The 25253-nt window shown below is 38.1% G+C and overlaps 1 protein-coding gene across 5 annotated transcripts in view; it reads left to right on the plus strand.

Annotated features, from left to right (window-relative positions):
• The window catches only part of dip2bb (disco-interacting protein 2 homolog Bb), a 59622-nt gene that overhangs the window by 5238 nt on the left and 29131 nt on the right, over positions 1-25253 (plus strand). For 4 of the 5 annotated variants that reach the window (XM_015607119.3, XM_015607121.3, XM_015607120.3 and 1 more), the window contains exons 2-6: positions 20857-20928; positions 22440-22598; positions 22821-22946; positions 24017-24286; positions 24934-24951. In XM_015607119.3, the coding sequence (XP_015462605.3) occupies positions 20857-20928; positions 22440-22598; positions 22821-22946; positions 24017-24286; positions 24934-24951 (645 nt within the window). The remainder of the gene's footprint in view (positions 1-20856; positions 20929-22439; positions 22599-22820; positions 22947-24016; positions 24287-24933; positions 24952-25253) is intronic. The other variant, XM_007254235.4, reaches the window with a different exon arrangement.

The following is a 25253-nucleotide window of genomic DNA, read 5'->3' on the forward strand; positions in this document are numbered from 1 at the left end:
AGCCTTCTACTTTAAGGAAAACCTGGAATTAGCCTGGCCCAAGCTGATTTTATACTTTAAAATGAACTGGCAACATGGCCTACCGATCCATAATGCACAATTTTTTTTTTTATGTATAGCAGATGTTCAAGTGTGATTTTGAAGAACTTTTTCATGTTGGGCCAGACCAAATACACATGATCTAAAGAGTACTAGTCTTCTACTTTAAGGAAATTTTGGGATTTGCCTGGCCAGAGCTGATTTTAGACTGCACAATTAATTGGCAACATGGCAGCACAAAAAAAAATATTATTTAAAGTTGATATTCCAGTATGATTTTGGACTTTTTTTTCAGACCAAATACACATCAGATGAAGAGTTCTGGTATTCTCAAAATCAATGCTTTATACTCATTATTTCTGTGCAAAATGGCTTTCATGTCACGTTGCCAATTCATTTTAAAGGATAAAATCAGCTCGGGCCAGGCTACTTCCAGGTTTTCCTTAAAGTAGAAGGCTAGTTCTCTTCAGATCATGTGTATTTGTTCTGGCCCAAGATTTAAAAATTCTTCAAAATTGTACTGGAACAGTGGCTTTTTTGTGCAAAATGGCTCATTATACCATGTTGCCAATACATTTTAAAGTATAAAATCAGCTTGGGCCAGGCTATTTCCAGGTTTTCCTTAAAGAAGAAGACTAGTTCTCTTTAGATCATGTGTATTTGGCCTGGCCCAAGATTAAAAAGTCCTTCAAAATCACACTAGAACATCAGCTTTATATTCAATTTCTTTGTGCATTATGGATCGTTATTCCATGTTGCCAGTTCATTTTAAAGTATAAAATCAGCTCGGGCCAAGCTAATTCCAGGTTTTCCTTAAAGTAGAAGACTAGTACTCTTCAGATCATGTGTATTTGGTCTGGCCCAAGATTAAAAAGTCCTTCAAAATCACACTAGAACATCATCTTTACATAAAAAAATTGTGCATTATGGCTCGTTATACCATGTTGCCAGTTCATTTTAAAGTACAAAATCAGCTTGGGTCAGGCTAATTCCAGGCTTTCCTTAAAGTAGAAGACTAGTACTCTTCAGATCATGTGTATTTGGTCTGGCCCAAGATTAAAAAGTCCTTCAAAATCACACTAGAACATCAGCTTTACATAAAAAAAATTGTGCATTATGGATTGGTATGCTATGTTGCCAGTTCATTTTAAAGTATAAAATCAGCTCGGGCCAGGCTAATTCCAGGTTTTCCTTAAAGTAGAAGAATAGTTCTCTTCAGATCATGTGTATTTGTTCTGGCCCAAGATGAAAAAGTCCTTCAAAATCACACTAGAACATCAGCTTTATATTAAATTTCTTTGTGCATTATGGATCCTTATTACATGTTGCCAGTTCATTTTAAAGTATAAAATCAGCGTGGGCCAGGCTAATTCCAGGTTTTTCTTAAAGTAGAAGACTGGTACTCTTCAGATCATGTGTATTTGGTCTGGCCCAAAATTAAAAAGTCCTTCAAAATCACACTAGAACATCAGCTTTAAATTAAACTTTTTTGTGCCTTATGGATCGGTATGCCATGTTGCCAGTTAATTTTAAAGTATAAAATCAGCTTGGGCCAGGCTAATTCCAGGCTTTACCTAAAGTAGAAGACTAGTACTCTTTAGATCATGTCTATTTGGTCTGGCCCAAGATTAAAAAGTCCTTCAAAATCACACTAGAACATCAGCTTTACATAAAAACAATTGTGCATTATGGATCGGTATTCCATGTTGCCAGTTCATTTTAAAGTATAAAATCAGCTTGGGCCAGGCTAATTCCAGGTTTTCCTTAAAGAAGAAGACTAGTACTCTTCAGATCATGTGTATTTGGCCTGGCCCAAGATGAAAAAGTCCTTCAAAATCACACTAGAACATCAGCTTTATATTCAATTTCTTTGTGCATTATGGATCGGTAGGCCATGTTGCCAGTTCATTTTAAAGTATAAAATCAGCTTGGGCCAGGCTAATTCCAGGTTTTCCTTAAAGTAGAAGACTAGTTCTCTTTAGATCATGTGTATTTGGTCTGGCCCAAGATTTAAAAGTCCTTCAAAATCACACTAGAACATCAGCTTTACATAAAAACAATTGTGCATTATGGATCGGTATTCCATGTTGCCAGTTCATTTTAAAGTATAAAATCAGCTCGGGCCAGGCTAATTCCAGGTTTTCCTCAAAGTGGGAGAGTAGTTCTCTTCATCTGATGTGTATGTGTTCTGGCCCAAGATGAAAAAGTCTTTCAAAGTTTGCCAGTTCATTTTAAAGTATAAAATCAGCTTGGGCCAGGCTAATTCCAGGTTTTTCTTAAATTAGAAGACTAGTACTCTTCAGATCATGTGTATTTGTTCTGGCCCAACATGAAAAAGTTCTTCAAAATCACACTTGAACATCTGCCTCATATTATTTGAGCGCAATGGCTTTTAAAATATAATTTTATTAAATATATATTTAATTATTTATTGTAATATATAATTATAAATTCAGTAATTAAAATAAATATTTTACAATATACAAAATTATATTTAATAATATATTGTATATTTACATTGTTCATTAACAGCTGTACTGCTTTTCTTCATTCTATCTCCTTCAGTGTTGATCTGTGAGGTGTTTAATATAAACAGCGGGTGTTTGTGAACGCTCCCTTTAGTTCACGGTGGTTCAGTGAAGCGGCAGCTGCGAATATCAAACCAACTTCAGCCGGGGAATACGAGGCTGCGAATATCGAGCCAAACGAATCTGGAGCTGCGAATATCAAACCAACTTCAGCCTCGTGTATGATAACCGTCTCGGAAAATACCGCGGTATCACGGTTATCACGGTATCACAGTTTGTTACATATATTATTAAACTGACCCTTAAAGAAATTACAACAAAGTTTTTTTGTTCAATTAACTATTTATTGTAGAAACTACACCATCAGGTGAAGGAAACCGTGTTTTTCCACTACTCTTAAGGGCATTAAGAGTGTATATATATATATAAAAAAAGTTGGTATATAACCAGATACTGCAGAAAGAGGGGATTTATTTCTGACATGATCCTCACAATAGAGATTTCTATTTTAAGGCTTTCACACCTTAAAACCTTCAACATATGAAAAACAGGCACGTCAGAATTTGAAAATTAACGCATGTAAATGAATGGCGTCTTTCACATCCAGTCCGGCCAGGACCTTTACACGGACACGTGAATCTATCGTCGCACGCACTTCACGCCTGTACCTGCGTGCCCAAATTTCGGATAACTCAGCGCTTTTGCGGGCGCTTACCGCATGGGTTGTGCACGACTACAAAGAAGTTTTATTTAGGTTATTTAGGTAAAATTATAAACTGAACACATACTTTGCGCTGCACAGCGGGGTGGTGTTCTCGGAGATGGGAGAACAGGTTTGATGTATTTCCTCCTTTAGCTGTGACTACGGCCACATTGATTACAAGCTTGTTGATTACAAGATTACAAGTCTGTTTTCAGGCTGTTTGAATGAGCGAAATATGATCAGAATTATGTTAATTAACACTAACATAGAAGCATAGAACTATTATTTAATAAAAATGATTTTTAAGAACAGCTAAACACAGTGCGGAGAAGTTCACGTGCGAGAGAGAGAGAGAGAGAGAGAGAGAGATTTGCGTGTTCTGATGTGAGCTACTCACAGGTAAAGGTTCTCTTTTATCTCCTCGTGCTCATTTTAGTCCAATTCATAATTCTGCAGTTTCTCAGTGTTTTCTGTCGTATTTTGCGGCTAGCGCGAGCGCTTACAACTAACACCGCGGACCGCGAGGTGCAGCCGCGCTGCCGCTGTTATGCCGAATCCGACTCCCTGCTCAATCCGACTCCCGCTTCGCGGACAGAATCGGCACAACACCCCCCGCTGTAGAACTGCGGGAGTGAAAACAGCGCTTATAAATAAGTTAGTTAAGTTTCACTTTCAGTTTTCGTTATTTGGTTCGTTTTCATTAACAATAATAATTGGTTACTTAGCATTAACATTGTGATTATCACACCAGAGCTTTATTTAAAAATAAAATATATAATTAAAAAACAGATGCCTACATCTCAGACTATTTTCTGGAGCCCAACCCGACCCGGCCCGAGGAATGTGGTGGGAAATCTCGGCCCGAACGGACCCGATTTCGGGTCGGTCCTCGGGTCAGGTCTGGTTCGGGCAGAGAATCTAAGCTCTAGTCTGATGCACTCTCTGCCATTCTCACCGCTGTGTGCTGAGTAGCTGAAGCGGAGCAGAGTTGCGCATGCGCGGGTGACTTTCTCCGCTGGCTTGCGTTTTACCGGTAATAAGCAAACACACACGGTATGATAACCGTGCATTTTAATACCACGGTATACCGTGAAACCGGTTACCGCTGCAACCCTATATATAACACCATAAAACTGTACACTTTCAGTTTTGGGATGTTAAAGTAGCTTATTAACTACATACATAGTTTGTTAAATCACTGTCACCATGTCACAACAGTACATATCTTCACTGTCCAATGGGGTGGGCGATACTACATAGTTAACTACATAATATAAATCACATGATATAAATGATAACTACATAGCTAAATCACTGTCCCGATGGCTCAACACAGTACATATTGTCACCGTCCAATAAAAAACAATTAATCAATTTTTATCAATTTTTAGTTTACTTCGAAATTTAAACACACCATTTTTTTCTATACACTGTGTCAGAATTTTTTTTGATAAATGCACCAATATAAAGTTTCCAAAATTACTTAAAGCTCACCTTCCGTCGTTTTTGAATCCAGGTTGAGTGGAAACTCTGGTGAATGTGTTTTACTGCATTTACTAACATGGAACTAAAATGGTCTATTAAGGCACATTTAAGTAGTATAGGATCTTTTATAGTAACACATATATTACAGGTGTTACTGTCCCCTATAAGTTATTTGGCATTTAGGCACATCAAATACATCCAACTGTCAACACAACATGGATATACATAAGATAAATACTGTTTAAAGTATCTGTCACTGACTGATGTTTATTACAGGTCATCAGTTTACTATATTTTTAAGCAGAGTTAATAAATAAGAACTGCATAGGCCATTTTGGATTGATATTATATGGACCTTAATATTTTCCAGCCATATTTGCAGGGTTATTATTTATATTTTAAAGCACTTTTTTTAAATAAACAAAACTCATTTATATATAAAAAAAATTGAACACCTGAATGTCTGTGCTGTGGCAATGCAGTAGCATACTAATTGTGTGTATTCTGATTAACCACATTTGATTTGAGTGTGTGTGTGTGTGTGTGTGTGTGTGTGTTCATGTGTTTGTGTTATATAACTTTCCTCAGATGTCTGACTCAAGCACATCTATGGGTGCATGTGTTTGTGTGCTCATGTTTGCGTGAGTTGTGTGTTGAGAATTAGAGGCATGCCTGTATGTTTTTCTTCGTGCTCCACCACCGATCATCTGAGCTCCTGGGATTCGAACAGTTGGGTAAAAGCTGAGCGTCAAACTCTGTCCAAGATGATGCAACCACAATGGCTTCTTAGATAACAATTTGGAGCGTCCATTATAAATTATTTACAATGATTTTCCCACGGTTTCATGACTGTAGTGTGAGTTATGTTTGAGAACATGACGTGGCATCTGGTGATGGGTATTTTGACACCATGCTAAAACTCTCTTTCTCTCTTTCTTTACCACCCCCATATGTGTTGGTGTATCTATTGTCCCCTGGGTGGACAATGTAAGTGTGTGTACAGTGCTAGCCACACTTGCCATATGTCAGCATTGGTGTGTTGTGTTGCTGAGCTCAGAATGCAGTCCTGGCACTGTCCTCTGTCTCCACCTCCAGCCATGATATTTATGGCCCTCAATCAGAAGCCTGCAGCCTTTAGAACACTTCCATCTCTCACCCCCACATTCAAATACATAAACCATTTATGTGTGTCCTGCATTTCTTAAGAAGAGTGTTGGTTCTCTTAGTCGCTTTATGTGAGCGTGTGTGTGTTTAGGTAGGCGATTTGAAGCCTCTTTTCTTTGCGCTGATGGTAGTTAAACAGAATGAGAAATGAGAAAATATTTAAGTATAGTGGTTCTTTTAAAGATTACTTGGTATGAAAATATCCAGCATTTAAAATGCAATCTGGCTCAGTTTTATCTTAAAATAACCCCTTCAGTATAATGTTGATAATACACTGACTTGTAATAAAAAGAACAGCGGCTCTGGCTGCTACTGCACTATAAAATGTTGGCTATATATTGTATGTATCCAGGCCCCTGTGCTCGTGTCAATACCACTTTCATGGTGCACTGAAGTGGAAAACTGTAATTATCTTGGCATAGTTGAATAATGAGAGTAATGAGGGTAACGAGAATAATAATAATGAGTAATGAGAATAATGGAAAATCGTGAACCTCAAACACTGTTGTGCTTTCATTCAGAATAAAGTCCAGCCTATCCCAATCAAAGCTGTAAACAGGCCAATACCAAAATTCTCAAAATATTATGTAACAGCCTGGGTAGGGCTGCACATTTAATTTAGAATTAATGTATGTTGTTATTTAAGTGTTATTTAAGTGTATCTAAATGTTTTATAACGCATTCTGAATATGAAAACAAATAGTTCCTAATACCTCAATTACATTGCATTCATGCAAGACCCATTTTAGGACACTTTCACACTAGGGGTGTGACAAAATATTGATGCGGTGATGTCGTTTTAGTTTGTGATACATTATTGATATGTGGCGATAAATAAGTTGAGAACTAAATAAAAACTGATAAAAAGCTAAACGAAAATGTCAAAGACTGACGAATGGGGGAATTAATTGTAATAAATTATATTATTTAGCAGCGATCAGAATACAGCCCCTCCACACAGCATCCTTATGACCGGTTCCCCAGAGCCCCTCACTCTGAGCCCCACACAACTGATTCACACAGCGGCTCCTCCTCCTCTCCCACTTAATGAAATAACCATTAATGTGATACGTTCAGCTGCACTACCATGGAAAACAAAACTCAAAATATGGAGAATAAAAATATATAATGTGGCATGTGTCTCATCACCAAGATATTTAGAAAGGAAAGCTTCTTCAGATTTCTGGAGACAGGTAACCCACGTAATGCGGCTCCATTAGCTAGGTTAGCTAGTAAAGATAAGTCTCCGGTTTAGTGTTAGCGAAGTTTAATGTCTAAAAGGGATCTGTGCAATGTATCATCATTAGCTAAGATGTTTCAGTTATATTGGCCACAAACATTCCTCTTCCTCAAGCCGTGAGACACAAAGCAGATTTCTCCTCTGTCACTGTTTATACAGTGATTACTTTGTGTGTAATTTTTTAACAGCTTGTTAAGTAATATAAGTCCAGTCTACTGAAAGCCAGTAATGTTAGTATAAATCTGTACTGCAGTAGAAGTGTATTTTCAGAAACTTTTAAGGCTTTATTCGTCCCACCTCCATTACAGGTCTCTTGCTTTGAAATATTTAATTGTTAGCAAAATTTGGATGCAACAAACTTAAAGGCTATTATTTTAATAAACATTCGCAGTAAATTATCTCAAAAATACATTTAAAATAGTAAAACAATAAAAATACATAATACGTATTTTTATTGGACTAAAATGGGACAAAACTGTTTTGTTTTCGCAGACTAAATCTAGACTAAAATTAATAATAAACAAAAGACCAAAAAGTGACTAAAACTGTTATACATTTTAGTCTTTTTATTAGTCATTTTAGTCAAAAGACTAAGATTAAAACTAAATCAAAATCACCTATCAAAATGAACACTGGTATGTTTTTCTGTATTTTATCTTCTTCATTTATACATATGCCATGAAGAATCACAGAGAATTGTCCTGCAATATATCAAGTATTGCAGAACTATAGTATTGTTAGATTATCATTATCATGTGAAATGTATCCCAATAATATTGATTTAGGCGACACCCTGTGATTCTCACCCCGATTTCACAAGAGTATGTTTTTTCTCAGACAGAAAAAAAAAACAATGTTATTTTTAACAGAGTGGAACATGTGGTACCAGCTCCGATGCCTTCTGGCCTCTGTAAACAGGGACTAGAAAATCAAGAGCCTCTTATATATTCACTTTTTTCTCTTCTCACTCACAATAATTTGCCTTATCAGAGTCACTTTGAGCAAAATTGATCTAAACCAGATCATCTAGACCCATGGTGTCAACATGCTTTCATAATAAATGTTTGCATTGTGTGCATTCTGTTCTTACCTTTTTTTTCTGTTTATGTATCAAATAAAAAGGGTGTTTAATGTTTACACAATACAAGCTGCAGTTGCTGGTTTTTACATGTTTAAGAAATGATACATTAGTTTGAACAGTGGTGATGTGTAAAAGCAGTTATTGATTATGTCAGATATATATAGAGGGTATAGGGTCAGCTGAGAGAAGCGGAGGAGGTGGAGTGGAGCTGGGAGATAGGGCCTGGTTGCTGTTAGCAGCTGTGCTCTTAGCTGAAATGTCAGAGGACTGTGACCTCACAATCATACGGCAGTCGCTGGTTAAATATAGAAATGATAATTAACACTGATCCTAATGAAGGGACCTCGATAAACCCTGAGAGAATGTGTTAAGCCAACTGCTACTACAATTCCCAGAATCCCTTTCATCGCTTATGAGACCTTACTGTCAGTTTGACCTGTCCTGAAGCATGGGTTCCCGTACAGACTGCACAATCAGCACATTCTGTGTGTGTGTGTGTGTGTGTGTGTGTGTGAATGAAAGTGTTTTAGGAAAGACGCGCAGATACACACAATGAGTGTCATTGAAAGTATCAGGACCAAGCTGTGGTGATCTCTACTGGAATTCAGAGCACAGACTCTGCTGCTTTTATGCACTTAAGCTGATCAAATGAGCCTTGTGTGAGTGGAGTGCAAGTGTGTGTGTGTGTGTGTGTGTAACCGGAGAGGCTGGGAGGTATTGTGTTGTTCAGTATTTTGTGTGGAGGGAGATCCTCTGTGGTTTGGTTTTCTTCACTGAGTCTGTGGAAGAACAAGCAGGTTCTACAGAGAGAGAGAGAGAGTGAGACAGAGAGACTGGGAAAAAGAGTAACAGTGAGACAGAGAGAGACTGGGAGAGATAGAGGGACAGTGAGACTGAGTGAAAGGAAGGGAGAGAGAGAGAGCAAGAGAGATTACTCTAATCTAGGTCACAGAGCATCAGGAAGCAACATGCTCATTTACCCATAATTCTCTGCATGCTTTGACATGGTCCACTCTTCTCTCTCTTTCCCTCCCTGCCTCTCTCTCTCTCTCTCTCTCTCTCTCTCTTTCCCCTTCTGTCTCCATATCTCCCTCTCTCCCTATCTCTCTATCGCTCTCCCACTCCCCTTTTTCTTTGTGGTGTCTTTTCTCTCCCTTGGTCTTGATTCTACCCCTTCTACTTTTATCATTTCCATTCCACACATCTCTCTCTTACTCACTTAAACACACACTCACACACACTGGGTGGGACATGTGAATAAATAATGTCCCCTGCAGTGAGGAATGGGTGCCTCTGAGACTGAATTATTCACCTCTCTCTCTCTCTCTCTCTCTCTCTCTCTCTCTCTCTCTCTCTCTCTCTCTCTCTCTCTCTCTCTCTCTCTCTCTCTCTCTCTCTCTCTCTCTCTCTCACACACACACACACACACACACACACACACACACACACACACACACACACACACACACACACACACACACACACACACACACACACACACACACACACACACACACTTTCTCATTTTCTCACTCTCTCATTTTCTCACTCTCTCTCACACATGCACACTCACGGGAAAACATGCAGGGAAAGCCAGTTCAGGTGACTGGGAGCAGACATGCAGTGTTGTATTTATGTTGTAACTCTGTCATGCTCTCCTCCAGGACGCAGACTGCTGAGCTCCAGAAGAAGCTCTTAACATTTGAAAACACTATGAACAGGCAACAGTGATGAAAATATTTATTCTTAAAGATCCAGCATTTCCCACAGGGACGTGTGTGGCGAGGTTTCGGTAAACAGTGTGCGTTCATTCATCTGAAGCTGGTTGAATGCATGTCACAAATCCAGCCGCATCGAGCAACATCATCAAAGTTTCAGTGGAACCCTGAGAACTGACAGAAAGAGGAAAACTAAAACAATAAAACTGAAAGAAACAAAACCAAACCCGAGGCTTTGCCTCTAAACACTGCATGTACCACATAAGCAAATGTTTAAAATGTGGTTTAAATTGCGACAAAGTCTGTTTATCCTTATATAACATTACTGTACTGGAAATGCATTAAGGGCATTTTAACACCTGAAAGTCAGGACCAAAGACTAAACCAAGATTTATGCTTTTGTTACATATATATAAAGATGAGCTGATCAGTGTTTCTGGGGGCGATGCAGATCGCCAATACAATCAGGGGTGGGGAGAGATGCCACATTATAAAATATGCCCTAATATGCTGTGCTGTGCAATGTGTCTCAGAATGAAATCTACTTTGTTTTGGAATTAATTCCATATAAAATGCTGTGGAACCTCAAGCACCAGCTGTAAGAGTCAGTGAATTAAAACTCAAAACTGTACTGTGGAACTCAGAGTGTCTACCAAAACGAGGCTGTGGGTTACAGATGTAGTGTTGGACTGCCGGGTACTAGCAATGCCGCCTCACTGCTGCGTTCCCAAATGCACGTCTTCAAAAAGAATGAAATCTTAAAGAGGTCAAACCTTCCATAGATTCCCCAAAAATCCTGTACTTCACAGTGAATGGATTCACAAAATCAGTAGAGATCACCATTTCAATATAAGATGTATGTTACTGTGTTACCTAGCAAGCTAAAGCAGGCCATATTAATATTACCCAACCAGCCAATCTAGCCAGATGAATGTTAGCAGAGAGACAGCAAGCTAGCTAAACCCAGTACTCCGGCTATGACTTAATTTAAACGGTGTGATTTGAACTGGTTATTTTCTCGGTTTAACGTCAGAATGAGTGGTAGGTAACTTTAGTCAAGCCATAGCTTTTTCGAATAGCCTGCTTAGCTAGCTAGCTAGTTAATATCCTACTGTAGGGAGCTGAATGCCATTTAAAATGATGGATATTCTGCCGGCTCCCTCACTGCCTTGGAATTTCTGGTTTAGGGGCGTACCCTCTTACCTCGCTTGCGTTTCAACATGGGCGCTGAGTGAATAAGGTGCACTGGAATTTGTAGCACTGACCACTGCACAACCTGAACACTAAAAAAGACCCACAATTTTGGAGATACCAAGTCGTATTGCCTTGTCAGTTGTGTCTCCTATTAAATTATATATTTTTTCCTTATCACACACATATACATATAAGACATATACCTATATTTTTACTTTACTTCTCTTCACTTTACAGTTTTTTGAATATGTTATGACATTAAGAAGCTGGCTAATATTGTTGTTAGTTCATATTTGGATTGTAGGTAGTTTTCTTCTCCTATATGGGATGCCCACCTTCTTTCATGATTAAAATATTATTTTACCAGTATACTGAATCGCACATACTACATATTCAGTTTATTTATTAATAACTCTAACCCTAACCCTAATGTTTAATGTTAAAAAAAACTCGACTTAATTTCAGGTAGACCAGTGGTGGGCCTAGGCCTGCGGGGCCCAATCATAACACTGCTGCTGCAACATAATTGGTGAAATCAGGTGCCTTAGGGCTGTCCACGTCTTTTAGTGAGTGAGCCTCATTTGAGATTTGGCACTGCATTTAGACTGCAGTCTGTCCAGAAATAAACCGACCCACAGTGCATTGCAGTGGTCACAACATCCCAAGTGACCTAATCAAGATGACTCTGATCATTAGAGTGTGAGGGCCAGGACAAGCAACAGCACTTCCACTAAAAGGCTGAATGCTAGATGCCGGCATTATTCACAAACTGAATATACTTGACGTCTGCTTCATTAAAAAAGCTTTCCTTATGCTTTCACTTACTGGCCATTTAATCACAAACACCTACCTGGTACTGCAGTTCACTGGCCACTTTATTAGAAACACCTTCCTTGTGCTTTTACTTGCTAAACCATTTTAGTAGGAACATGTACCTTGTGCTTTCACTTACTGGTTGCTTTATTAGAAGCACCTAATTGTGCATGCTTGTACTGGACATTCTTGTCATTGGCCACTTTATTTTGTACTGCTAAATACACTGTACGTTCAAAAGCATCAAGATCGTCCTAATCCCCCAATCCAGTCTTTATAGCAGTGTTTAAGCAGTTAGTGTAGTTTTGCCTGGAGAGTGAAGGCCATTATACTGCAGCAAACCAGCACTCCCTACAATACACTCAATTTTCAATTTCAGAAGAAACATTAGATTAGATGGGGTATCTACAAACGTATATTGTATAGTTGCTTGCGTTTAAAGAATGGCAGGTTAATTAATTGTGTTTAATTAATTGTTGTCACTTTATTCTGAACCTAAACCAGTCAGTCAGCCTAGACCAATTTGGTTCTTTTTTTTTTTTGGTTTTGTTTTTTCGTACATAAAAACGAATGTGATTTGTAACAAAGTAATTCTGACGTGTTTTTGTCTTCTGTGTTCTGTAACCAGGGCTAGACACTCCATACCTTTCTACTCTTTCTTTTTCTCTGTTCATTGCCTGCTTTATGCTCATTTATCCGCTCTCTATAATGTCCCTAATACATGTGAATAGAAAGCTATTAGGGATGTGCATTGAAAAGTGCTTTAAACAAAACACAAAATGAACTGCTGTTTGACATCAATTTTTACATGTAAAATATGCACTCAGGCCATTTTTGTGGGATATATTAATAACTTGATGTACCTTCATTCACCTAAAACAAAGTAGTTTACGTTTTTATGTTGGGTTTTTTGTTAATTAAGTTGTAATACTTAATACTGTTTTGGGAATCAATACAGGATCTCAAACATAATATTCTCAATTGCATCAATATGATCTTGCTCTAAAAGCTATAATTTACATTTCTTTGTTGGAATGATCAGACAAGAATTCATCTAGACAAGCTAAAAAAAAATAGCTACGTAAATTCTCTGTAAAACTTACCATGATTTTCAGATCTGCTCTGCCATATATTTTATTTAACACCCACATTTTTACAGTCAGCTTTTTGCTCATTGTAAAAGCTTTTGTGCACTGCTTTTGTTATTATTATTTTGGTTTGCACCAGTGACAACTGTTGCTCAACAGAGCTCAATTCTGATTATTCAGCAGAAAACCAAACAGGCACCCATTAAAAATATAACACATCATTGCAGTCCATCAATTTCAGACTCAACATTAATATAAGGACAACATTAATATAGGTGTTTTCCTTTTTAAAACTTATTGTAATTTTTTTTCCTCAGTCTGAACAAACTGTGTGTGAAAAGGCCGTAAACCACGTCCAAACTGTTAAAAGTTGATCTCAAGTTTGCTAACTTATGTTTTTGTCTCCTCTGCTTGTTTTAGGTTAACGTTTTAACATCTAAACTTTAACCTAATTAAGGTGTATTTCCTGTGACATGTAGCCACCTGCACCAACACACACACTCTCTCTCACACACACACACACACACACACACACTGTGTCTTTATTCAAACTCCTGTTACCATGGTCGCACTGGGACTGCTGGGATGACTGAGTGCTGAAGGCGAATGTGTGGAGCAGGGTCCAGTTAGAGTTGTGTGCTCACAACTGAATGAGACACACACACACACACACAAAAAGACAAAACACACATTCAGTTGTACAGTTTGATCTTCTATCAGCAGCACAGGAAACCCTGTCAGAGGACAGATGGCCAAGCAGTGGAGAAAATGACATCATTCACAGGGAAAGGAAGTGTGTGTGTCTGTCTCTGGGGATAAATGTGTGTGTGTTTTCATATATTTTGGATAAAAAATAATGGAAATGCCCAAGCAAATGATAAGGCTTGGGTGTGGCCTACAAGTGTAAACCAGTGTCTTTTTGTTTACTTAGGTTCAGATTGGGGTTAGGTTTATATAATATAAAATTATATGCGAGCATAACACTACATGGAGGGGTCTGAATGGGGGAAAGCACTGAGGTAGAGAAATAGAAGAAGACACAGTTACCGTTTACAGTTACAGAATGATGAGTCATTTCTTACTAACCAAGGGTGTGTGTGTAAGAGAGAAAGAGAGAGGAGAACAGAAGTCAGGTTTAGTTTTTTTTTTCTGTAGGACAGAAAGAAATGGGCATTATCTAAGGAACCAAGAGTAACTGAGGACAGAGAGTCCTGATCCCAGATCCCAGATCAGGACTCTGTGGGGAATTTTAGACCACAAACTGACAGAAAGTGGTGTAACCACAATACTGTAAGCAACCTGATGGAAGAATTTTTTATGTTTGTACGTTTGTTTAATATGTTTGTATCAGTGGTAAAGTTGTACAGCCAATAATGACTATGGAGACTATGCTGGTGATTTTTTTATGACTAATGCAAGGAGCAATCATAAAAGTGGAAAATCAATCTAACATTATAACATAAAAAGCTCAAAGAACATATCACAGTTTGCAGTCTGCTTTGGTCAGTTTTAGTTTTAGTTTTTAGGGTCTACAGATTATGTTAATTTGCGTAGACAGAGTTCAGCATTTAATTATTCATGACTTACTTTTTGCCAATTAGGTGCAGTGGTCATATTGATCTGCTGCTAAAGGGGCTTCTTTGCAGCATGCAGTGGATCAGTTCGGATTGGCATGGAGCAATTGGCCGGGTTATCGTTAAATTCAGGGCACGCATTGCTAACAACTAACGAGTCAACAGAAAAAATACCTTGCTGCAGTTAGGTTTCTATATACAGTATTTTGACCACAGTGCCAGGCAACATAAAAACGCTCATAATTTGTTTATAATTAGATTTGATGTAATATGATGGTGTCTCGTTTGAATATATGATTTGCTACAGAAAATAAGAATTGACTGAAAATATGCTTTATGTTGATTTTATTAATAATTCCATTTCAGTTTATTTATTTGTATCCAAATCTAGCACTCAACAGTGAGACCAGCATGCTTTTACCGAAACATTACCGAAACATTTTGTTTTAGTTGTAAAAAAACCACAAGTAGAATTATAAAGGTAAAACAGGTAGATATATAAAACAATTTTAATGTTTTAATCCAAGATATACTGTGGTTGAGTTTTATCATTTGTTAATGAGACGAAAGGTTGTAGAGGCTAATCCTAGAGCTCCGCGGCTTCATGTCTCTCTGCAGAGCTAAAACACTTTCCCATCCTTTCCACTCCCTTTATTCCTCTCCACTCCTTCTTTCTTTCTTCCCCTCGCTGCTATCTTTACCCCTCTCCCTTCCTCCACCTTCCCTTAGAAATCATATCTGTTTATGAACAGGGCCTATCCCTGTGTGTGAGAGTGTGTGAGAGTGTGTGTGTGAATGTGAGTGTGTGTGTTTTTAGTGGAAATAGTGCCGACAGAGAGATAAGAGAGAAAAGAACGGAGAAAGCATGATGGAGAGAAAGGGAAGAAACTGAAAATGGGCAGTAGTACAGAGTTGGTGAAAAAGAAAAAAGAAACAGCAGTTGGGGAAAGATAGTATGTCAAAAGAAAATAATTATACTCACTCAAACCAAGACTGATTGGACTAAATGTAGAATATGTTGTTTTAATATTTGATTCATAAAAATAAAAAGTATTTAACTCTGGTTGCTGTAAAAAAATGCTCAGATGCAGTTTTACAAGTCAATACTTTTTAGGAAATGCTTTTATTGACTTGTTTACAACATTGTTACAACCTGCAGCTGAATAGCACAGCCAAGCATTGCATTGTTAAAAAAATCTAATTATTGTAAGTGAAGAGATTGTTGTAGGTTCTGGTAGAGTTAACTGTTAGCCAAAGGGGAGAATGAGGAATGTAAAGTAAGAACTGGAATGCACTCACTCTAGTGCTGGACTTTCCTCAGTAGTTTAGCCTTGGTGTTAGCTGTGTAGCCTTTAGCTGGCTAACTAGCATGCTGGACCAGTAAAGTAAATACACTTGCATTTAAACTGGCTCATATGACAAAGTTAAGGCACACAAATAAAGGAATTACGCTTAAGATGGAATCAGTGATTCTCCCAAGGGAGACTAAGTGGAACTAGTGGAACTAGAGTGAAACTGCAGGAAGAATAGAGACAGCAATGCTTCTAGGGCCTCTGCTGGTTGGTTGCAGTGTGATGTGATGTGTAGCTCCTATGCTCATACGTTTCTGTGACAAAACAGACCATTTTCCATCTAATTTTTACTGAACATACTGTGACAAATTTGTGCTGTACTCTAAACTCAAAGGCATTCTGAGACAATCTTGTTCTGGGGGCAGGTCTACCAAATGATTAACCGTCTCTGGCTTCGCCTCTGTTTTCCACAATTTTACAACATTGTGGTAATATTCTAGAATGACCACAGCAACCATACTATGTGCAGTCAATGAGTGAAACTTTATATATTTGTATGCATATATCTATCTATGTTCATTTTTTTTCATATTTTTTCTTTCCAATTTAGTTAGGCCGATTGTCCCATCCATTCAGCTGCTAGTCAGCTGTATATCCCTACTCACTAGTGATGCTACAACACAAAGAGGTTGAAGATTATCAATTATCGATTTTCAAACTGCTGCCGATGTAGCATTGACGAGTAGTCAGCGTGAACGGAGGAAAGCGCAGCGACTCGATTCTGATACATCAGCTGACAGATGCATTGGGCCTTGTGCACCCTAGGAATGATGAGGGGAAAGAGTGCCATCTACCCACCAGGAGAGAGCAAAGCCAATTTTGCTCTCTTAGGGCTCTGGCAGCTGATGGCAAGCTGTATGACCGGGATTCAAACCAGCAATCTTTCTATCATAGTGGTAGTGCTTAGCCCGCTGGACCACTCAGTGCCCAGATCTATATGCATCTTTATATTGTCAATGAATTAATGACTTTTCTCTTTCATAAGAAACCCAGAACTGTTTGTACATTTAGTGAATAACACTCCATGTGACAGATCAGGGTTTGACAACCCCCAGCCTCCAGTCAAGTACGTCATGCTATACCAGTACATTGATCTACTTCATTAACAAAATTAAATTGTAAGTCACTCCAGATATAAATACAGATATATACAGTCTCATGCTAATATTTGGGCACATCTGGTTAATTTACATTATTTTGTGCCTAAAATGAAAAGATTATTTCCTCAGGAGTTTTCAAACTGTAAAATATTTGTAAATGCATTTTGATCATTGACAGTAGAGCAGTAATACAGTTTTTCATTTGATCCACCCTGGCATCAAGAATAATGTTTTTATATTTGAGTGAAATTAAGCCTATATGTGCATTTGTGTGGGTGTTTGCGTGTAAGGGAAAGATATACTGGATATGTGATGGATTTGCCCTTATCGCCTTTATAGTCATAAAACAGAACTCAACATTACACTACCAATATATGTTTAAACAGTTGCCAGACTATTGTATTGCATACAGTAATTTTCACTTTTTTTAAACCATTGGAGTCTCTTTAAGATTAATCCAGGCAAATATACTTTATTTTTATGATGCATATTTCTGTATTTTTTGCTTACATTAGAAACAGATAATCAGATAATCACACAACTAAAAGAAAAAAACATAAACAGGTCCATGCCCTAAGAGATACCCCTCTTAGAATGTATTTGGTGGTACATTCCAGAGTAAAAATATGTATGTGTTGGTGCAGCTGGATTTGTGTTCATGCATTACTTATGGGAGTTTGCTCTGTGCTGCCTTTTTTTTTTACCCTTTTTATATGGGAGAAAGGCTGTTTCATGCAGTCTTTTCATTTTCAGATGAATGCACGCTTTCTTCTGGGGACAGTCCTTTTGTGTCCTACGTCACAACCTGCATGTTTGTGTTTGGCATTTTGTGGGAGGGAGCGTTGTTATTGACATGTCTGTGGAAGGCTGTGGTAAAACAAAGGTGATACATTTAAAAATGTTATATTGGAGTGACAGAATCCTACTGTGTATTGTGTGTAGATTAGGGCTGAATATTGTAATCATAGGCACGAGGCCGCAGTCCAAGTGCTGTAGAGCAGCACAGTAGTGCCAATTTTACACGTTATAGCACGAACCTCAAGTGTATTATTGTGATTATACAACAGTTCCATTATCACTGTTTATTGAGAGATTTTGAGTTAAAGAGGATGAGAAAATACGATATGTTTGGTTATAAATACTCCGCGAGTTAAGATAGTTCCATTGCTGTTCTGTTTGTAGCTGCGCTGTTTGGCTTGTAAGCGTTGCATCGTTGCTAGGTTACCTGTATGTGGCGGAGTAATACATGGAGAGATTCGGTTACAGTGCACTACTGGCTAATAATGTCACTCATAAAATGCCTCTCAGTTAATCACGTTGCAGGGTTGGAACTAACTGTGGTATGATTGTAATTTTCCAGTTTTATCCACACCCCATCTAGTGTATGAATCCTGCCCACAAAGAACACTGATAGGTCTACTCTGTACATAGAGCAAACAAAACCAAAATCCCGCCCACAGAGAACACTGAATGGTCTACTGAACACAAGAAGAGACCAATCTAGATGCTCCATCAGGGAGCTTCTATCAATATGTGTGAACATCCTGCAACTCACAGGAGAAGAGCAATGTCTGAATAAGCTCAAATTTGTCCTGCTCATCTTTCCTTGTGCCTTTAAAACTTGAGTAGTCAGACATCTTCAGCAGGGTAGTAGGGTGTGTATATAAAAAGACCCAAAAAACAGGTGTGTTTTGGAAGTCCTCCCAAAACACTGGTACACAATTCTGCCCTATAATAGCACAGCCTCTGACACTTACAATCAGCTTTACTCACCCTAAACAGCCAATGACTCTCTGCTCTTACTGCATATTTCCACTGTGCAGTTAAAAATTAGATATTTATAAGTTTGGTTTTGTTTGTTTAGTGTCTAGATTAGCTATAGTCATTGTGTATTTGTATTGTATTTAGTATGTTGGACACAACGGCATTCCTTTGTAAAGTATATACATGTACATATGTCAAGACATTACTCACCTTTTTGCTGGATAAAGAACCTGCTTTCAGTGTTGTTTCTGTGCCTGTCTTCATCTTTGCCTTCAGGGTAGAAATGACAACAGCAGCAATAGCACTGATTCCCACACTCTCAGTATGTGGTAAATACAAGCTGTGTTTGGGCAGGCAGCCAGGGTGTATTAATGGCTGTCTGAGCTTGCATGTAGATCCTTTTGAACAGTTTTCTGTTTTCTTAGAGAGAGATACTGGGAGGGACAGAGGTTGAATGAATGAGTGTGAAAAGGAAGTCACGGGTAGACCATGTGTAAATGCTCCAGGTAGCTGTGCTGCATTACCTGCTGGGAGATATTATAGCAGCACACTCTGAACATTAATAGTGTTGACTCAGCAAGGCTGGGGCTAGTGGTTAAACGAGTAGTAGGGTATCGCTGGACAATAATTCAATGTCAGTATATATATTGCAATATACAATGTTTAGTAACAATTTTAGACAGATTTTTATGCAGATTTGACATATCAAAATGCATTATTTACAGCAGCTGTTATTGACATTTATTACATGGCACATTACATTACTTGGCAAACTGATTGTGGGTGTTATTGGCAGTTTTTCTGTGGCTTTTTTATTGTATCAATTTCAGAATTATATTAACAGACAATGAGAATTATATATTAACTTCTTTATACTGGATTAAATTAATGTTTTATAGGAAAGTAGGTTTATAGTAAGGCACATTCTGAACTACTTTTCTTTTTATTTATTAAAATGCTGGAGTAAAATTGATACTCATTTTTGTTAAATATTGATGTGAAATAGCTTTTATTCTATGTAAATCAGTTTTCTATAAGGTGTGTGCATTAACCTACTCCTCACAAGCAAACATAACATTGCTTTGATAGTTTTTTTACACGCCATAATTTGAGAGTAAATGGAAAGGTTGCTTAGACACAGTCAAAACACTAAAACCCACCACAGCACAGCACAGCACAAGAGGGGACTCTGCTATTGCCCTCAATCCTTAAACAGTTGAACATTCTAGGTTATTTATTCAGTTCTTAATCATTAATCATAATTCAAAATCCTAATTTTAAATAATTTAGTAAATATTCGGTTTAGGATATCTTGTGAAGTCCCAGAGGGTTCTTTTTTGGGGGCTACAAAATTGATGAAGGCTATAATTATATGATAACATATTACTGTAATGTTGTGAGGATGAGATTCTGGTTTACATACAGAAGGTCTAGGAGGGTAGCTGATTTTCAGTGTTGCTAATGTTTATTGTTGATGATTAGGGTGGTTTTCTGTATTCTAAATGCAATGTAATTGAGAGATCAGTGTATAAATGTATGAATTGACAGGAGCTGCTGTACTGCTTTCGGATGGCATTTTTTAATATTTCACAGAATTTGTAATGAATTTTCAGACAGAGCACTTCAGTTCTCTTGCCTTCAAAGGCTCTACAGAAACAGATGGACTGTGTGTGTGTGTGTGTGTGTGTGTAGTCATGTTCAAAGTATGTTTCTAGCCCTGCATTATGTTCTAAGTGAATACGTACATTCTCAATGCAGCTTTGAGCTAGCAAGGCCTAACACCTTTCTGTAATTGCTGAAAAACAGCACGACAGTCTGATGCTGCCTCTGAGAGGTGTTCAACTTGTACATTTTATTTCAATTAAAAAAATCTTGTGCTGAATCTGCTAAACTGTTTCCTTCTTAACGCTGTATTAAACTGTAAAGACATGAACCCATTAATATGTGAGCATTTAGCATGCTATCAGTGCCAACAAACGTTTTTGTGCTAACTGCATTGTGTTCCTTTTGCAGGTGATATCACACAGAAAGGATATGAGAAGAAGAGGGCCAAGCTGCTCGCTCCCTACATCATCCAAACACAAAGTACGACACGGGCATTTTCCCTCTCTCTTTGTCTTCCATCCTCTCTTCTTGCTCCCTCTCTTTTCTTTCTAGCCTGTCCTATTTTGGGTTGTGTGTTGTGTGCTTGTGTTTTTCTCCACTGTCCCCTGACTCATATGATGATATGGTTATGAAACAAGCCTTTAGCATATTCTTCTCTTCTCACACTCTTCTGGGGAGTCACTCCAGTTTTTCGTTCCACACTTCCCTCTAGTGATTGGAATATGTGCTGCATTGATTTATCTGCAAAGAGTGTGATCTTCCTCAGTTTACACAATTTGCCCCTTAAACAAAATGTAACTGGTCATTCAAAACATGTTTGGTGTTTAGCATTTGAAATTAGTGTCCAAATTGGTATAAGAAAAAAATTGCTGTTGAAACAGACTTTGTTGAAGTCTTTGCACATCAGCACAACAGAATTCAATCTTATAGAATTTACTCTAAGTAATAAATAGGGCCATAAAGCAACTGGGGTTTGGATGCCCTGCTCAGGGGCAAATATTGAGGGAGGTTAGGTTTAGGTTAAAGTCTGGTTAACTCCGGTTCCTTAACTCCACTCTCCCCCTGCTGGTCCAGGGTATGAAACTGTGCAGGAATTCTGCCTTTTAGCTCCGGAGTTCCCCACCCCTGAAGTAAGGAAAACCTGTCACCGTGCCACTGACATTGTATGACATGCAGTTTTAAGCCTTTAGAAATGGACAAAAGTTTGTGAAAAATATGAAGCACATTTCTCAAACCTTTAGGCCATGGCTTCCCCGATATAACCGAAATCACATCATGCAAACCGCAGGCATCACATACTTTTCGTAATTTTTATGGACAACAGAATATCATACAGTGTCAAGTGGTAAGGTATTATGTTCTATTATTTTAGGAGTGGGGAACTGAATTGAAGGATTTAATTCAATTTTCTGCTTTTTCAGCTCAAACAACTGACTAATTAATTTCCAGGTTTAATGTAAGAAGCAGGGGCGTCACCTGGCCTGAGCTTCCGGGGCTTTAGCCCAGAATAATTTTCCAGTAGCCCCGAATCATTTCACTCAACTCAGCTGTATTATTAGTGAGGAGACAGGCCACTGACCGCTGTGTAATTATGAAATCTCTTAATGCTAATTACGGAGCCAGTTCAAGGATTAAGTTCCAATTTTCAGGAGAAATAGCATGTAAACTGTGAATAAACTACACATTATAGTGTTAAACATTATGTCAGGATACTTTTTGTAATATATGTATGTATGTATATATATATACATATATATACACATCCCTGGTAAGAAGCACACTTCTGACACTAAACATGACATTATGGACGCTCGACAGCTGACTAAGAGTTTAACTGAAATATTGCTCAAATCTATAGTATATTATAGTATATAGTATAGTATATCAGTATATTATAAGGCAATGGTTTTCCAGTCACATGTACTCTGTATACATATAGGCTACTCATACCATTCTACCTGGTTGTTTTGTTTGTCATTGCTCTTTTTCAGGCGATTTTCCTCCACCTCCACAGTTTGACGGACAGGACCCTGGCCCAAGTACAGCTGCTGCACCTAGCAATGCTTCCTCAAGCTCCTCCTCCTCTCGCCACCGCCGCACGCGCCGGCCACACCGCAGTGGCGGGACCAGGGATGAACGCTACAGATCAGGTGATAACGTGTCTCTGAATCAGCAGCTTTCTAAATGCTGTGTTGACTTTTTGGCTAATTGCTGCTCCCCACAGCAGTCATCCCTCCTACTTCACAGGAGAACAGCAATGTCTGTTGGGATCGTGACTTAAGGGAGCGTTACACACTGATCTGAAATGTTTAAAATGTATCATTTATAATAATTATTTAATATATAATTCTCTTACTACTGTCTCCTCTCAGATATCCACACTGAGGCTGTACAGGCTGCCTTGGCCAAACATAAAGAGGAAAAGATGGCTCTGCCTATGCCAACTAAACGACGCTCAACATATGTGCAGTCACCCATCGACAACTGCACTCCACCAGGTACACAAATACACACACACACACACGCGCGCAGGCTCAAATTCCCCTACAAATGTATAGAAACTAATGTTTAGCTTTTTGGTTTTATTAACAAATTGTATTGTTGCATGTGCCCATAGTGGTAAGACCAGCCTATAGGGGTGTAAATATCTCAATGTCTGGTGATTTAATTCGATTCCGATTTTTGGAGTCACGATTTGATTAAGAAACAGTTTTCGATTCCGGGACAATTTTTCGATTCTATTGGTCTATACATTTTGTTTAATTTATGTTATTGAGAAGATAAAATGACAATTTAAACAAATAGAACATTTATTTTAAACAATAATTTAAGGTTCCTTACTGTATACATTTTTTTAGATTTTAGTTTTTGTAAATCTTTAAAATGTAAAAAAAACATAGACATCACAGTCTTTTTATACATTTTCAAAACTTAACCTTAAATATTATACAAATTGTGCCCAAACACTGACTTTAAGCGATGATTAAAGGTTAAATCACGCTCTCCTCCTGCTCTACGCTAGCGGACTCCATTCAGATAAATGGATCTGGCTAACTAACTAGCTTGCTGTACGGTGGCCTAGATGGACTTCTGCAGTGGCCAAGTGGACGCGTAGTGCGGTATGCAGTACTGTCGGGAGTAGGAGCGGCAAAAAATAAATACTAAAGGATTTCGGGGCATTTTAAATTGATTAAGAATCATCAGGACTAAGAATCACGGTTCTTTAAAAAGAATCTATTTTTTTAGCCCCCCTACCAGCCTACATCTGTATTTAGATACCTTGCTATGTGTACTGCTTTGGTCTGTGAATGTGTTCTAAGTTCTGGAAATTACATAATCTGGTGCTTTTTCATTAAAGATTGCGTGACATCTGCAGCTCAGTACTGCCCATAGTTATGTTTTGTCACTCTAGCGTGTAATTACAGTTTAAATAACCATGTTCAGACACTCAATTAGGAGTGATTACACCCTCTACTGATTCTCATTAAGGGCCACAATAAGGTAGCAGAGGGAAATCCGTTTTTTTGCTCTCTTTCTTTGCCTTCTCACTCTCTTGCTATTCCTTCAGACTCTTCCTCATCCTCCGATGATGAAGGTGGGGCGAGTGCTGGAAGCAATGAGCAGCAGCAATCTCCTGACTCATGGATGAACAGCTCCATCCACGGCTCCTCCACCTCCTCATCCTCTGCCTCATCCACAATGTCCCACGGCGAGTCACGCCCTCCGCAGGCCCCGCAGCCCCAGAGTCAGCATCAGGTCCCCCCTCCACACCCCCCTCCACCCCACTCGCACTCTCAGCCCTCTGCCCTCGCCGAGGCCTTCGCTCATGCTCGCATCGGTGAGTGGAGACGGTCGGACACACACACACCAACCAATATCTTTATAGTTTTCATGATGTGTGTTTTCTATATAATATGTGATCATTCATCTGTAATACATTATATACTGTGACTGGACTACAGTGTTTAGAATTTGAACAGTGGACTTCTCCCATAAGCTGGTCATTAACTCTTCTGTCTAGTGTTTAGCCTCACCATGCTCTTGTGTGTCACCAAGCACTTGTGTGCACAGATCAAATGACCAAATTTAAGATATAATATATATATATATATATATATATATATATACAGCAGTTTTTAAATACATATAAATGTATTTTTAATTATATGAAGCAGAGGTTGGTTATATTTCTCTTTAATGACACAGGCATATCATTATGACATGCAGCATCTTTATCAAACATCATTTATTTCTAGTGTATTCAGTTTGATTTCTGCCTTAGAGGTGCATGTTATTTATAAATTATATTAATTATTATTTTTATAATGTTTCTTGTGGGGTGTTTTGCAGTGTTTTTGTGAATTTGCTGTTAATTTTTATTAATATTTAATTTCTGCAGTGTTGTTATTTTTGTTTGTTTTAATGAAGTGCCTGTTTCTTTATGTTTTGTTCTCTTTTTACCATTAATCAATGTTTAACTCTCAGTGACAAGAACAGGACGAGGTAATCTCATATGTGTGCATATCTAGATGTTTTTGAGCTTGTGTGTTGTGTGTTTGTTTGTTAGAAAATGTTGTTTTGTATATGAACACACACAGTACCCTTAATTACTGTGATTAACAGTGAATCAAATATATCAGTAAACACCCTTGTACACTCCTTTAGAGTCACATGAATGATTAAGCCACATTTTCATCTAGAATTGTCTTTTCACAGATATTTCATAGCAATCTGAGATTGGGAAATAAGCAAAAGTAAGGGATATCAGTGAACGTCTATTTTCTGGTCTACTTTCATACATAAGG

The sequence above is a fragment of the Astyanax mexicanus genome, chromosome 5 (genome assembly GCF_023375975.1).
Source record: "Astyanax mexicanus isolate ESR-SI-001 chromosome 5, AstMex3_surface, whole genome shotgun sequence".
Lineage (NCBI taxonomy): Eukaryota > Metazoa > Chordata > Actinopteri > Characiformes > Acestrorhamphidae > Astyanax > Astyanax mexicanus.